Source organism: Camellia sinensis, chromosome 6, assembly GCF_055761805.1.
Source record: "Camellia sinensis isolate YWXY chromosome 6, ASM5576180v1, whole genome shotgun sequence".
Lineage (NCBI taxonomy): Eukaryota > Viridiplantae > Streptophyta > Magnoliopsida > Ericales > Theaceae > Camellia > Camellia sinensis.
Window position 1 is genome coordinate 68,826,341 of NC_138966.1, and position 14,145 is coordinate 68,840,485.

Below are 14,145 nucleotides of genomic sequence, written 5' to 3' on the forward strand. Positions count from 1 at the left end.
TACAAATAGGCAAAAACCACGAAGAACAAGACAAAAGGAACCATACACACAATGTTCAAAACCTATCTCGAAGAGAAATAGAAGACGAACATAAGTGAAGGAGCTAAAAGACAAAACAACCTGGAACAGCCATACATCAACAAAGGCTGCCAAAATTCAAAACAGACAACAAAGACATCAAATCCGCAGAGGAGGCCGAAAGGGAATAAGCCAAAGGCCTAAGATGTGCAGAGAAGTTATCTGCTGTATGTACCCAACATCTAAAACTATGGTAAACCCAACTATATTCTCTAGTACATCCCACTAGAGTAGGCCAAAATGAGTATGATTTAAATAGTTACAAACAGTAAATTAAAACAGCTTCTGAACATTCAGCAATTTTGGAAGGCGCATAGAGCAGCCATACCCATTGATTTGGAATTTCACACGACAGCTTTTAGATGACTAATCCCGAGAGTTTCCACTGCAGCTTTAAATGACAAATCCCTAAGGTAGAACAACCCATAGATTTAACAGGCCCCGAGATTTTCCACTGCATTTGCGTGTGCAGGCTAAACATAATAGAATGACCTGCCAATGAGTAACAGAAGATAGAAATCATGAGAATTAAGTAACCAAGTCAGAAGTAGATTCTCTCAATTTTGATCTCACTTCACTCGACCCACAGTATTGAATCTCACCACACTCGGATCTGCAGTAAAGATACAATATATTTAGTGGTTAGCTTGTAAAACATATAGATTCTAAAGTCACTCAACCCACAGAATTAAGTAACCAAGTCAGAAGTAGATTCTCTCAAATTTTGATCTCACTACACTCGACCCACAGTATTGAATCTCACCACACTCGGATAAAGCTTCCTTAATCTGCAGTAAAGATACACTATATATAGTGGTTAGCTTGTAAAACATATAGATTCTAAGTTCACTCAACCCACAGATTTCGAGGAACTAGTGACTATATGTCTCACCACACTCGACCCACAAATAGTATTCATCTTCAAGAGATCACACCTACACATTTAACAGCTAGTTAGATAAACACTCCATGTTAGACTCACATCCACTCAACCCACAATATACTGAACTCACATCACTCCGTGGTCCTCCCACCATTGTAGAGATGGGGCTTCAGAATGGATCTAGGGAGGTTCCATTGATCAAGGAACCAATCATCACCTGTTGCAATAGGAATGTTGCTAACAGATAACATTCTATTTCTTACCATAAGTACAATAGATTTGATGATAACCTCTACAGGTTTATATTCTTTGTTAAAAACTCTATTGTTTCTTTCAAGCCAAATATGATATACAGTTGTGAGAAAAGAAAGTCTAGTGATGATGGATTTCATGGACTTACCTTTGCTCTCTCTGTCGACAATAATAACAGTCTCAGGCCAAGAGACCTGCTGCCATTGCACATTACACTTACCTTGCATGACATGCCAAATTCTGGATGTGAAACTACACTCGAAGAAGAGGTGTGGATGGCTTTCAGTTAAATCAAGACAAAATGGGCATGTAGGACTAGAAGGGATTCCAAATAATTGGAGTCTATCACTAGTATTCAGCCTGCCATAGATAGCTAGCCAAACAATGAAGCTAACTTTGGGGATAGTAGCATGGCCCCAGACAAGGTTATACCAAGGCACCGAATCTTGCTTGTATCTCCACAGATCCCAAGCAGACTTAATTGTGAAGGCACCATCAGGGTTGAGAGCCCAGATAGTGGTATCCCTCTCCAAGGGGTTAGGAGGGCAATTGTTGGGGATTTGGGAAGTTAATTCCCTGAGATCCCAGGAGTTGGGAAAAGGCCAATGCCAAGAGTTCCCAACTATAATTTTACTGACTTTGGACTCCCCATTTAAGCCAGAGTCATACATGATTCTGTCACCATATCTTTCCCAGATAGGGCCAAGGTGGTGCCAATTGTCATACCACAAGAAGGTGTTCTGGCCATCACCAATCCTATGTTTAATAAGAGGGTGAATTGCTGGCCTGAGAGAAAGGATTTTCCTCCAAACCCAAGAAGGGTCATTAGGAGTTTTAATTTTCCAGAAGCATTTACCCTTTATGAGATAGATTTTGACCCATTGGCACCACATAGACTTTTCCCCTCCAGAGAACAAAAACCATACATGTTTAGCAATGGCAGCCTTGTTCCAAACCTCCATAGATTTGAACCCCAGGCCACCCTCTTTCTTAGGGACACAGACTTTATCCCAAGCAATCTTCGCACTATGCTTACGAAGATCAGTACCAGACCATAGGAAAGCTCTAAGGAGGCTCTCAATCTCCTTAATAACTTTCTTAGGTAAGATGAATAGAGATGACCAATAAACTTGCATAGAGAATAAGATGGTTTGGATGAGCTGGGCCCTACCCGCATAAGATAAAAGTTTATTGGTCCAGCTACTAATCCTCTTAGTGATCCTCTCAACCAGAAGTTTACAGTCAGTGGCTTTCAACTTAGTGGTAATGAGAGGCACTCCAAGGTATTTGACGGGGAGCATACCCTCAGAGAAAGTAGCAATGTGAAGGATACTGGCCCTTAACTCCTCAGAGCAGCCAGAGAAATAGATATTACTCTTGCTAGGATTCGGGGTGAGGCCAGAAAGAGCACTAAACTCATTCAATCCTTCCATAATCAAACGAACAGTGTTAGTATCACCCTTACTAAAAATCATAAGGTCATCAGCAAAGCAAAGGTTAACAATTTTGGTTTTCTCACATCTCCAATGAAATTTGAATAGAGGATTCTTAGACTTTTCCTCCATAATTCTAGCCAAAATCTCCATAGCTAAGACGAACAGATAAGGAGACAGAGGATCTCCTTGCCTTAGTCCTCTAGCACCTTTGAAATAGCCATGAAGGCTACCATTAATACATATGGAAAAGGATGGACTAGTTATGCAAGCTTTGATCCAGGTGATCACAATTTGAGGAAAGCCCATAGCAGTAAGAATGTCAATGATAAACTCCCATTTGACAGTGTCATAGGCTTTCATTATATCAACTTTCATGGTACATTTAGGAACAGGGGAGTTCCTATGATAGCCTCTCATGATTTCCTGAGATAAGAAAATGTTATCCGAGATTCTCCTACCTTGCACGAAGGCAGATTGAACAGGATCAATGAGGTTAGGAAGAACCCCTTTAATTCTGTTGGCTATAATTTTAGCAATACATTTATAAATTGTATTACAGCAGGAGATTGGCCTATAGTCACCAACTTTTACCGGATTAGGAACTTTCGGAATGAGCACAATTGTAGTGTTGTTGATTTCAGACAGAAGTTTCCCAGATTCAAAGAAGGCTCTTATGGCCTGGGTTATGTCTTTACCAACAATACTCCACGTGCTTTTAAAGAAACCAGCTGAATAACCATCAGGGCCAGGGGCCTTATTGGTTTTCAGGGACCAAAAAACATCCTTGATTTCCTTATCAGAAACAGGACTGGCCATCTTAATAGCTTGGTCGTGAGTGACCCTAGCTTTAATCAGATCATGAACTCTCGTGGTGCCTCTATGATTGTTCTGTGATGGAGTGCCAAAAAGTTTAGAAAAATAATCAATAAAAGCCCCTTGGGTTTCCTCAGAATTAGTTGAAACCCTCCCATCCTCCATCTCAACATTGAGAATTTTCCCTCTATTGATGTTACTCTTCACAGACCTAAAGAAGAACCTGCTATTCTTATCACCCAGACCAAGCCATTGGACTCTAGATTTTTGATGAGCCAATTTCTCCTCCACAGCACTAAGATCCACATATTTTTTAAACAAGTTCCTCTCAAGGAGCTGAAAAGAGCTATTGCAAGGATCTTTGTCAAGTTTCCATTGGATGGAATCAAGCTCAGCTTTAGAGGCCAAAACTCGAGTTGAAATGTCACTAAACTCTTTCTTATTTAAGGATTTAAGGATAGGTTTAAGGCTGCGGAGTTTCTGACAGATTCTAAACATAGGGACGCCTCTAATATACTGATTCCAGTCCTGGGCCACTTTGGGAAGAAAATCCTTATGCTCAGCCCAGAAATCAAAATATTTAAAGGGTTTTTTGAAGGATTGGGCCTTACCAGAGACACTGACAACAACTGGCGTGTGATCGGAGATACTAGAAGGGAGAAACATAGCATTAGAGACAGGGAATTGGTCAATCCAAGACTCATTGACCAAAACTCTATCAATCTTAGTGGCAATGTAATCCCCCCTAGTCCTCTTATTCGCCCAAGTAAATTGACAACCACCATATGAAAGGTCAACAAGCTCAGCATTGAGAATGTAAGAATTAAAAACCTCTTTCTCACTGTTCCACAGGAGAGACCCCCCAAACTTTTCATAACTGTATCTGATGGCATTGAAATCACCAAGAAAGGTTAGGGGGCATCAGAATAAAGGTTGGAAAGACTGAGCATTTGGTCAAGAAACTTTTTCCGCAAAATACTACAATTCTCGGCATAGACAAAACAGGTTTTGAAAATCTTGGCTTGAGATAGGTCATTTATTTCACAGAGCATATGCTGGTCAGACAAATTAACCAAGGTGACATCACAAAAAGTTGGGTCCCAAAGCACACAAATTCTACCAGGTTTATTAGGTTGAGAGTTAGTCAAAAAAGACCAGTTGCTCATGCAAGATGAGAAAACATTGTTTTCATTTATAGCTTTTATTTTGGTCTCCAAAATACCCATGACCTTAATTTCTTCTTTAATCAAAAAGTTTCTCATTTCTTTATGCCTAGAGGAGTCATTGAACCCTCTAATATTCCAAGAAGCTATTTTAAAAGACATGGATAACAAAAAGTAGTAACTCTCAACCCAGGATAACAGAGGTTACCTTTTTTTCTTCTTCTGGCTTTTTCCCTTGCCAGAAGATTTGCTGGTGGTAGAACTTGCAAGATATGCATCAGGAGTGGCTCGTGGACTGTTCACATCAGTTTTCAGATTCTCCACTTTCTCCAGAAGTTTCGTTTCCCCTGGGAGGGCTAGCTTGGTAATATCCAGCAGGTGTTGTTTGATCTTTGCTAGTCCATCCTCAGTGTTTGTAGCATCTGCATGTGTAATGGTGTTTTTATCAAGGGTTGTAGCCTGCTTCTCCGAGCTTGTAATAATAACCATATCAGTGGGTGAATTATTTTCAGACAGATCTTGACAGGTATTCTGAGAAGGATTTGCTGCCTCTTCTTCAGAACTACTAGCCAACTTGCCTTCCATATCTTCCTCAATTGGATCTTGATTACCCACTTTCCTTTTACCCTTGGCCAGAACAGTGCTCCACCCTGGATCTGGGTTGTTCTCTGTTTCTTTCTGGAGGTTCACTAGTTTAGCCACTTGGGTCGTAACACACTTATTAGTGTCATGCCCAAAAACCAAACAGTGTTCACATTTTGTGGGGAGACCCTGATACTCCACCTGAATTATCACTTGCTCTTCTCCACATTTAACTGGAAATGATGGAGGTTGTTTGGCACTTGCATCCACTTCCACACAGATACGGGCAAAGGCTACTCTAGTTCCTTTCACTGTAAGGTGATCAGTGAAGAGGGGGGTTCCAACTGCACTAGCTATTATTCTACTCAGCCCATCGCTATCCCAGTATTCCAACGGAATATTGAAGAATTTGACCCACACAGGGACTTTCTGTATTTTATCCTTTGTCAGTCTCATCATCCTAGTCCATTTTTTGAGAATAAGGTGGAATCCTCCTATATACCACGGTCCCCCCTCAAGGACCTCACTGCAACAGTTGGGACTTTCAAATATGAAGAAAATGAAACCCTCTCCATTCGCCAAAACCTCCTTAAGGCCTTTGTTCTTCCACAGACTAAAAGCTGTATTCCTCATATAATTGAAAGCAACCCCCTTGTCGATAAAATACCCTACTAAGCAAGAGTCCCATTTTTCCAACGGGTGTGGTCTAGGGGGGAGATCTACACTGATAAAATCATTATTAACTGAAGGAGGGATATACCTCAGCGGAAGACATGAACGATCCGGATTTGCAGCTACTTCAGCCCATGATTTCGATGTTCCAGAATCCATCCCTTGCCCTCTGCCTCCTCCTTGGCCTCTTCCGCCCCGGCCTCCTCTGTAGCTTGTACCCCCTCCTCTACTCCTAGGATCGTAGTGATCACCCTCATCTAGGGTTTTTGGTTCATTAGGACCTTCTGGGTTGAACGATGGATCTGGTTGGAGGGTCTGAGCTTTCCTACCATCGACCCTAGATCTCGCGATCTCCAAGCTATCAGGAATGTTCCTAAAAGTTTCATCTTCCTTTTCCATCTCTATAGCCCATCTAGGGCTTGGGTTAGATACAGCTGGTGATTTGGGCTCCGACTCTCTCGGTTCAGGGTTCTTCATCCTTTGCAGGCGATCGGCAATCATTTGAAGATCCATAGTTTGAGAAGGATCGGCTTGAATGTTAGGGTTCGTGGTTTGGTTGTTTCTGGCTGTGTCGCTCAGATCTTTCATGATTTGGGTATTTGGGATATTTCTGGTTTCAACACTTCGAGCCCTAACCGGACTCCTCACTGCAGGCTCATTAAATGTTGGATTGATGGAGTTAAGATCGGACATCGAGAATTCAATGAGGGATTGAAACCCTAGAAAACGAAAGGTTTTCTAGAGAGATGTCAGAGCTTCTCTCTCTAAGATTTGAACACTTAAGTAATTTGAACACTTAAGTAATTTAGAAAACCTTAAATGAGGTGCTTATGTTAAACTAATATCGTTAAGCTACAGTTACTGAGAAAATTATTTTTCCTAAACGCTGAGCAAGGGTAGTTTGAGTTAAACTTCCCACCTAAGCTAATGAATCATTTAGTGGCCTAAGCTAATTACTTCATAGAACAAAATAGAGAAGGATGGACAAGGACAGAGAAGGTTATCGTGGAACATTCTTCATGAGAGCTAGAAAATAAAGTCCGAGAAAAGAAAGAGAAATAGGATGAAAATCAAAGGGAATTCAAATTCATCATTTTTGACTTGAGAATTGAACACTTTGGTGATTTAGAACACATTAAACAATGTGCTTAAGTTAAACTAATGTCATTAAGCTCCAGTTAATCCGAAAATTCTCGTTCTTACCTAAGCTAATGAAGCAATTAGTGGCCTAAGCTAATTAGTTCCTAGAACAAAATAGGGAAGGATGGAGAAGTATGGAGAAAGTTAGAGAGAAACATTCTTCTTGAGAGCAGGAAGAGAAACTTGGGGAAAGGAAAGAGATATAGGAAAAAAATCAAAGGGAATTGAAGTTCATCCTTTTGGACTTTAGAATTGAACACTTGGGTGTTTAAGAAGACCTTAAATAAGGTGCTTAGGTTGAACTAATATCATTAAGCTACGATCACTCATAAAATTCTCGTTCCTAGCGGCTATGCAAGGCTAGCTTGAGTTAAACTTTGCCACTTAAGCTAATGAAACAATTAGTGGCCTAGGCTAATTAGTTCCTAGAACAAAATAGAGAACGATGAAGAAGGACGAAGAAAGTTAGAGAGAAACATTCTTCTTGAGAGCAACAAGAGAAAGTTAGAGAAACAAAAGAGAAATAGGAAGAAAATTAAAGGGAAATCAAATTCATTCGTTTGGACTTGAGAATTGAACACTTGGTGGTTTCGAAAACCTTAAATAAGGTGTTTAAGCTAAACCAAGATCGTTAAGCTTATATTACATTGAAAATTCTCCTTCTTAGAGTGTAAAGATGGTAGCAAAAAAAAGATGGTTAGTTTGAGCTAAACTTGGCCACTTAAGCTAATGAAACCATTAGTGGCCTATGCTAATTAGTTCCTAGAATAAAATAGAGAAGGATGTAGAAGGACGAAGAAAGTAAGGGAGAAACTTTCTTCTTCAGAGCTAAAAAAGACAGTTATAGAAATAAAAGAGAATTATGAATAAAATCGAAGGGAATTCAAATTCATGCTTGTGGACTTAAGAATTCAACACTTTTTTGGGTGAATAATTAACCTTGAATCTGGTTCATAAGTTAAACTCAAATCGTTAAGCTACAATTACACAGAAAATTCTCTTTCCTAGAGGCTGTTCAAGGTTAGTTTGAGTTAAACTTCCCACTTAAGCTAATGAATCAGTTGGTGACCTAAGTTAATTAGTTCCTTGTACAAAATAGAGAAGGATGGAGAATGACGGAGAAGGTTAGAGAGAAACATTCTTCACGAGAGCTAGAAGGGAAAGTTAGATGAAAGAAAAGAGAAATTGGAAGAAAATCAAAAGGAATTCAAATTCACCCTTTTGCACTTGAGAATTGAACACTTAGGTGACTTTGAAAACCTTAAATAAGGTGCTTAAGTTAAAACTAATATCTTTAAGCCCCAGTTAATCCAGAAATTCTCGTTCTTAGAGGCTAAAGAAGGTTAGTTTGAGTTAAACAGGGCCACTTAAGCTTACTACAGAAACAATTAGTTGTCTAAGTTAATTAGTGCCTAAAACCAAATGGAGGATGGAGAAGGATGGAAAAAGTTAGATAGAAACTTTCTTCTTGAGAGCTAGAAGAGAAAGTTACAAAAAAATATAAAAAAAATAAATGAAGAGTAGAAAATCAAATGGAATTCAAATTCATCCTTATGGACTTGAGAGTTCAACACTTGGGTGAGTGAGAAGGATTGAATGAGGTGCTTAAGTTAAACTAATATCGTTAAGCTACAATTTACTCAGAAAATTCTCTTTCCTAGAAGCTATTCAAGGTTAGTTTGAGTTAAACTTCCCAACTAAGCTAATGAATCAGCTGGTGACCTAACCTAGTTAGTTGCTAGAACAAAATAGAGAAGTACGGACATGGACGAAGAAGGTCAGATAGAAACATTCTTCATGAGAGCTAGAAGACAAAGTTAGAGAAAAGAAAGAGAAATAGGAAGAAAAATCAAAGGGAATTCAAATTCATCCTTTTGGACTTGAGAATTGAACACTTTGGTGATTTAGAAAACCTTAAATGTTGTGGTTATATTAAATAGAGAAAGATGTAGAAGGACAGAGAAAGCTAGAGAGAAACGTTCCTCTTGAGATCTTGAAGAGAAAGTTAGAGAAAAGAAGGAGAAATAGGAAGGGAATTCGAATTCATCCTTTTGTGCCTGAGATTTGAACACTTAAGTAATTTAGAAAACCTTAAATGAGGTGCTTATGTTAAACTAATATCGTTAAGCTACAGTTACTGAGAAAATTATTTTTCCTAAACGCTGAGCAAGGGTAGTTTGAGTTAAACTTCCCACCTAAGCTAATGAATCATTTAGTGGCCTAAGCTAATTACTTCATAGAACAAAATAGAGAAGGATGGACAAGGACAGAGAAGGTTATCGTGGAACATTCTTCATGAGAGCTAGAAAATAAAGTCCGAGAAAAGAAAGAGAAATAGGATGAAAATCAAAGGGAATTCAAATTCATCATTTTTGACTTGAGAATTGAACACTTTGGTGATTTAGAACACATTAAACAATGTGCTTAAGTTAAACTAATGTCATTAAGCTCCAGTTAATCCGAAAATTCTCGTTCTTACCTAAGCTAATGAAGCAATTAGTGGCCTAAGCTAATTAGTTCCTAGAACAAAATAGGGAAGGATGGAGAAGTATGGAGAAAGTTAGAGAGAAACATTCTTCTTGAGAGCAGGAAGAGAAACTTGGGGAAAGGAAAGAGATATAGGAAAAAAATCAAAGGGAATTGAAGTTCATCCTTTTGGACTTTAGAATTGAACACTTGGGTGTTTAAGAAGACCTTAAATAAGGTGCTTAGGTTGAACTAATATCATTAAGCTACGATCACTCATAAAATTCTCGTTCCTAGCGGCTATGCAAGGCTAGCTTGAGTTAAACTTTGCCACTTAAGCTAATGAAACAATTAGTGGCCTAGGCTAATTAGTTCCTAGAACAAAATAGAGAACGATGAAGAAGGACGAAGAAAGTTAGAGAGAAACATTCTTCTTGAGAGCAACAAGAGAGAGTTAGAGAAACAAAAGAGAAATAGGAAGAAAATTAAAGGGGGCCGTTTGGGTTATGTGCTTGTGGTGGCCGTTTGGGTTATAAATAATAGTTGGGCCCACGGTTTTCTTTTGTGTGGACTATCCGTGGTTTGGTTTTTTGGCGAAGACAGTGGGCTTATTCTTGCCGTTTCTTTTAGTGGGTTTTTGATTATGGGTCTTTGATGACCATGTGTGGGCTTAATATTTTTGTGGCCCGGGTTTTTACACCGTCAAGTGGGGTGCCTTTTCACGAGGAAAATTTGAGTAGCTGGTTTTTATTTTCTTTTTAGTCACTTTGCAGCGGATTATGTATAGTCGATTTTATCTTGATGATTGATCGTGTGATCCTCATGTGACTCGATATGAGGTTAGTTTTGAGCCATCTCCGCCAAGAGTGATTGAGGGGTCACTGCTATGGGGAATAGTGGTTCGATGACTAGCCGAGTTAGAGACTGGGAGATGAGCGGGAGGATAGCTACCGGTTCCGGTTGCTTCTTGTCTTCATGTGACCCATCCTAATTGGTCGTATTGCCACGCCTGACATGGAGTGAAGGGCACACTGCCGTGGGGTTTGAGGCTTGTGATCTACCAAGGAAGGGACTGGGGGATGTGATGATTGATCTCAGGTTATTTTTTGGCTATGTATCGGTTTGTTGCTATGGGGCTACCGTTGTCACTTCGACTCACTAGACCGTTGCTTATGGTTACTGATCGTGCTAGCTTCATGTGACTCTGTCGGGATTTCTCATGGGGTAGATTTTTTCCTCTGTCATGGCTTTTGTTGAGTGGCTAGGATGTCACGGCTGTGAGGAGTGGGATGCTTACTGGATTCCATGTGTTGATCTACGGTAGAGACTGGGGGCGAATGTGGTTGGTTATCATTTTTGATTTGTCTTGAGGGTTGTTGCTTTGTGAGTTTGCTTGTTGTGGCTTTTAAGTTTTTTGGTGTTTGTTTGTATCTTTGCCCATATATCCATCCCAAGTTTCCGTCTATTATCTCTGATAGTAGGGGTTACTTGGGGACAAAAGGATATATGGGCAAAGTTGGGTTACTTTGTTTTTTCTGTTGTTCTTGTGGATCTCCCCCAATCTTAGGGGTGCAGTGGTAGGTTATTTTGGTTATGTATTCTTTTATTTATTTGTTGTAGGGTATGCCTGGGGTATGCCCCTTGTAAACTTGTAAATTTCATTGTCTTTATTTTATGACTTACTTACCCAAAAAAAAAAAAAAAAAAAAAAAAAAAAAGGGAAATCAAATTCATTCGTTTGGACTTGAGAATTGAACACTTGGTGGTTTCGAAAACCTTAAATAAGGTGTTTAAGCTAAACCAAGATCGTTAAGCTTATATTACATTGAAAATTCTCCTTCTTAGAGTGTAAAGATGGTTAGTTTATTCACCCCAAAAAAAAGATGGTTAGTTTGAGCTAAACTTGGCCACTTAAGCTAATGAAACCATTAGTGGCCTATGCTAATTAGTTCCTAGAATAAAATAGAGAAGGATGTAGAAGGACGAAGAAAGTAAGGGAGAAACTTTCTTCTTCAGAGCTAAAAAAGACAGTTATAGAAATAAAAGAGAATTATGAATAAAATCGAAGGGAATTCAAATTCATGCTTGTGGACTTAAGAATTCAACACTTTTTTGGGTGAATAATTAACCTTGAATCTGGTTCATAAGTTAAACTCAAATCGTTAAGCTACAATTACACAGAAAATTCTCTTTCCTAGAGGCTGTTCAAGGTTAGTTTGAGTTAAACTTCCCACTTAAGCTAATGAATCAGTTGGTGACCTAAGTTAATTAGTTCCTTGTACAAAATAGAGAAGGATGGAGAATGACGGAGAAGGTTAGAGAGAAACATTCTTCACGAGAGCTAGAAGGGAAAGTTAGATGAAAGAAAAGAGAAATTGGAAGAAAATCAAAAGGAATTCAAATTCACCCTTTTGCACTTGAGAATTGAACACTTAGGTGACTTTGAAAACCTTAAATAAGGTGCTTAAGTTAAAACTAATATCTTTAAGCCCCAGTTAATCCAGAAATTCTCGTTCTTAGAGGCTAAAGAAGGTTAGTTTGAGTTAAACAGGGCCACTTAAGCTTACTACAGAAACAATTAGTTGTCTAAGTTAATTAGTGCCTAAAACCAAATGGAGGATGGAGAAGGATGGAAAAAGTTAGATAGAAACTTTCTTCTTGAGAGCTAGAAGAGAAAGTTACAAAAAAATATAAAAAAAAATAAATGAAGAGTAGAAAATCAAATGGAATTCAAATTCATCCTTATGGACTTGAGAGTTCAACACTTGGGTGAGTGAGAAGGATTGAATGAGGTGCTTAAGTTAAACTAATATCGTTAAGCTACAATTTACTCAGAAAATTCTCTTTCCTAGAAGCTATTCAAGGTTAGTTTGAGTTAAACTTCCCAACTAAGCTAATGAATCAGCTGGTGACCTAACCTAGTTAGTTGCTAGAACAAAATAGAGAAGTACGGACATGGACGAAGAAGGTCAGATAGAAACATTCTTCATGAGAGCTAGAAGACAAAGTTAGAGAAAAGAAAGAGAAATAGGAAGAAAAATCAAAGGGAATTCAAATTCATCCTTTTGGACTTGAGAATTGAACACTTTGGTGATTTAGAAAACCTTAAATGTTGTGGTTATATTAAATAGAGAAAGATGTAGAAGGACAGAGAAAGCTAGAGAGAAACGTTCCTCTTGAGATCTTGAAGAGAAAGTTAGAGAAAAGAAGGAGAAATAGGAAGGGAATTCGAATTCATCCTTTTGTGCCTGAGATTTGAACACTTAAGTAATTTAGAAAACCTTAAATGAGGTGCTTATGTTAAACTAATATCGTTAAGCTACAGTTACTGAGAAAATTATTTTTCCTAAACGCTGAGCAAGGGTAGTTTGAGTTAAACTTCCCACCTAAGCTAATGAATCATTTAGTGGCCTAAGCTAATTACTTCATAGAACAAAATAGAGAAGGATGGACAAGGACAGAGAAGGTTATCGTGGAACATTCTTCATGAGAGCTAGAAAATAAAGTCCGAGAAAAGAAAGAGAAATAGGATGAAAATCAAAGGGAATTCAAATTCATCATTTTTGACTTGAGAATTGAACACTTTGGTGATTTAGAACACATTAAACAATGTGCTTAAGTTAAACTAATGTCATTAAGCTCCAGTTAATCCGAAAATTCTCGTTCTTACCTAAGCTAATGAAGCAATTAGTGGCCTAAGCTAATTAGTTCCTAGAACAAAATAGGGAAGGATGGAGAAGTATGGAGAAAGTTAGAGAGAAACATTCTTCTTGAGAGCAGGAAGAGAAACTTGGGGAAAGGAAAGAGATATAGGAAAAAAATCAAAGGGAATTGAAGTTCATCCTTTTGGACTTTAGAATTGAACACTTGGGTGTTTAAGAAGACCTTAAATAAGGTGCTTAGGTTGAACTAATATCATCAAGCTACGATCACTCATAAAATTCTCGTTCCTAGCGGCTATGCAAGGCTAGCTTGAGTTAAACTTTGCCACTTAAGCTAATGAAACAATTAGTGGCCTAGGCTAATTAGTTCCTAGAACAAAATAGAGAACGATGAAGAAGGACGAAGAAAGTTAGAGAGAAACATTCTTCTTGAGAGCAACAAGAGAAAGTTAGAGAAACAAAAGAGAAATAGGAAGAAAATTAAAGGGAAATCAAATTCATTCGTTTGGACTTGAGAATTGAACACTTGGTGGTTTCGAAAACCTTAAATAAGGTGTTTAAGCTAAACCAAGATCGTTAAGCTTATATTACATTGAAAATTCTCCTTCTTAGAGTGTAAAGATGGTTAGTTTATTCACCCCAAAAAAAAGATGGTTAGTTTGAGCTAAACTTGGCCACTTAAGCTAATGAAACCATTAGTGGCCTATGCTAATTAGTTCCTAGAATAAAATAGAGAAGGATGTAGAAGGACGAAGAAAGTAAGGGAGAAACTTTCTTCTTCAGAGCTAAAAAAGACAGTTATAGAAATAAAAGAGAATTATGAATAAAATCGAAGGGAATTCAAATTCATGCTTGTGGACTTAAGAATTCAACACTTTTTTGGGTGAATAATTAACCTTGAATCTGGTTCATAAGTTAAACTCAAATCGTTAAGCTACAATTACACAGAAAATTCTCTTTCCTAGAGGCTGTTCAAGGTTAGTTTGAGTTAAACTTCC

At 38.3% G+C, this 14,145-nt stretch overlaps 1 protein-coding gene across 1 annotated transcript; it reads right to left on the minus strand.

Moving 5' to 3' along the window:
• Window positions 1–1,092: 1,092 nt before the first annotated feature.
• LOC145793352 (uncharacterized) lies at window positions 1,093–6,572 on the minus strand. The gene is made up of 3 exons (XM_082876162.1): window positions 4,834–6,572; window positions 1,362–4,345; window positions 1,093–1,178 (listed from the first exon to the last, which is right to left on the minus strand). Exons 1-3 carry the CDS (start codon window positions 6,570–6,572, stop codon window positions 1,093–1,095), a joined length of 4,809 nt encoding a protein of 1,602 aa, XP_082732288.1.
• Between the last annotated feature and the right edge of the window lie 7,573 nt (window positions 6,573–14,145).

What these genes read in the sequence shown, in the direction of transcription:
- LOC145793352 (XM_082876162.1), bottom strand. Translation starts at nt 6,572, where the DNA reads ATGTCCGATCTTAACTCCATCAATCCAACATTTAATGAGCCTGCAGTG. An exon ending in AGCCAGAAGAAGAAAAAAAG is followed by an intron (nt 4,346 to 4,833) that starts GTAACCTCTGTT and finishes CAATGCCATCAG; the next exon opens with ATACAGTTATGAAAAGTTTG. An exon ending in TGTCGACAGAGAGAGCAAAG is followed by an intron (nt 1,179 to 1,361) that starts GTAAGTCCATGA and finishes CTATTGCAACAG; the next exon opens with GTGATGATTGGTTCCTTGAT.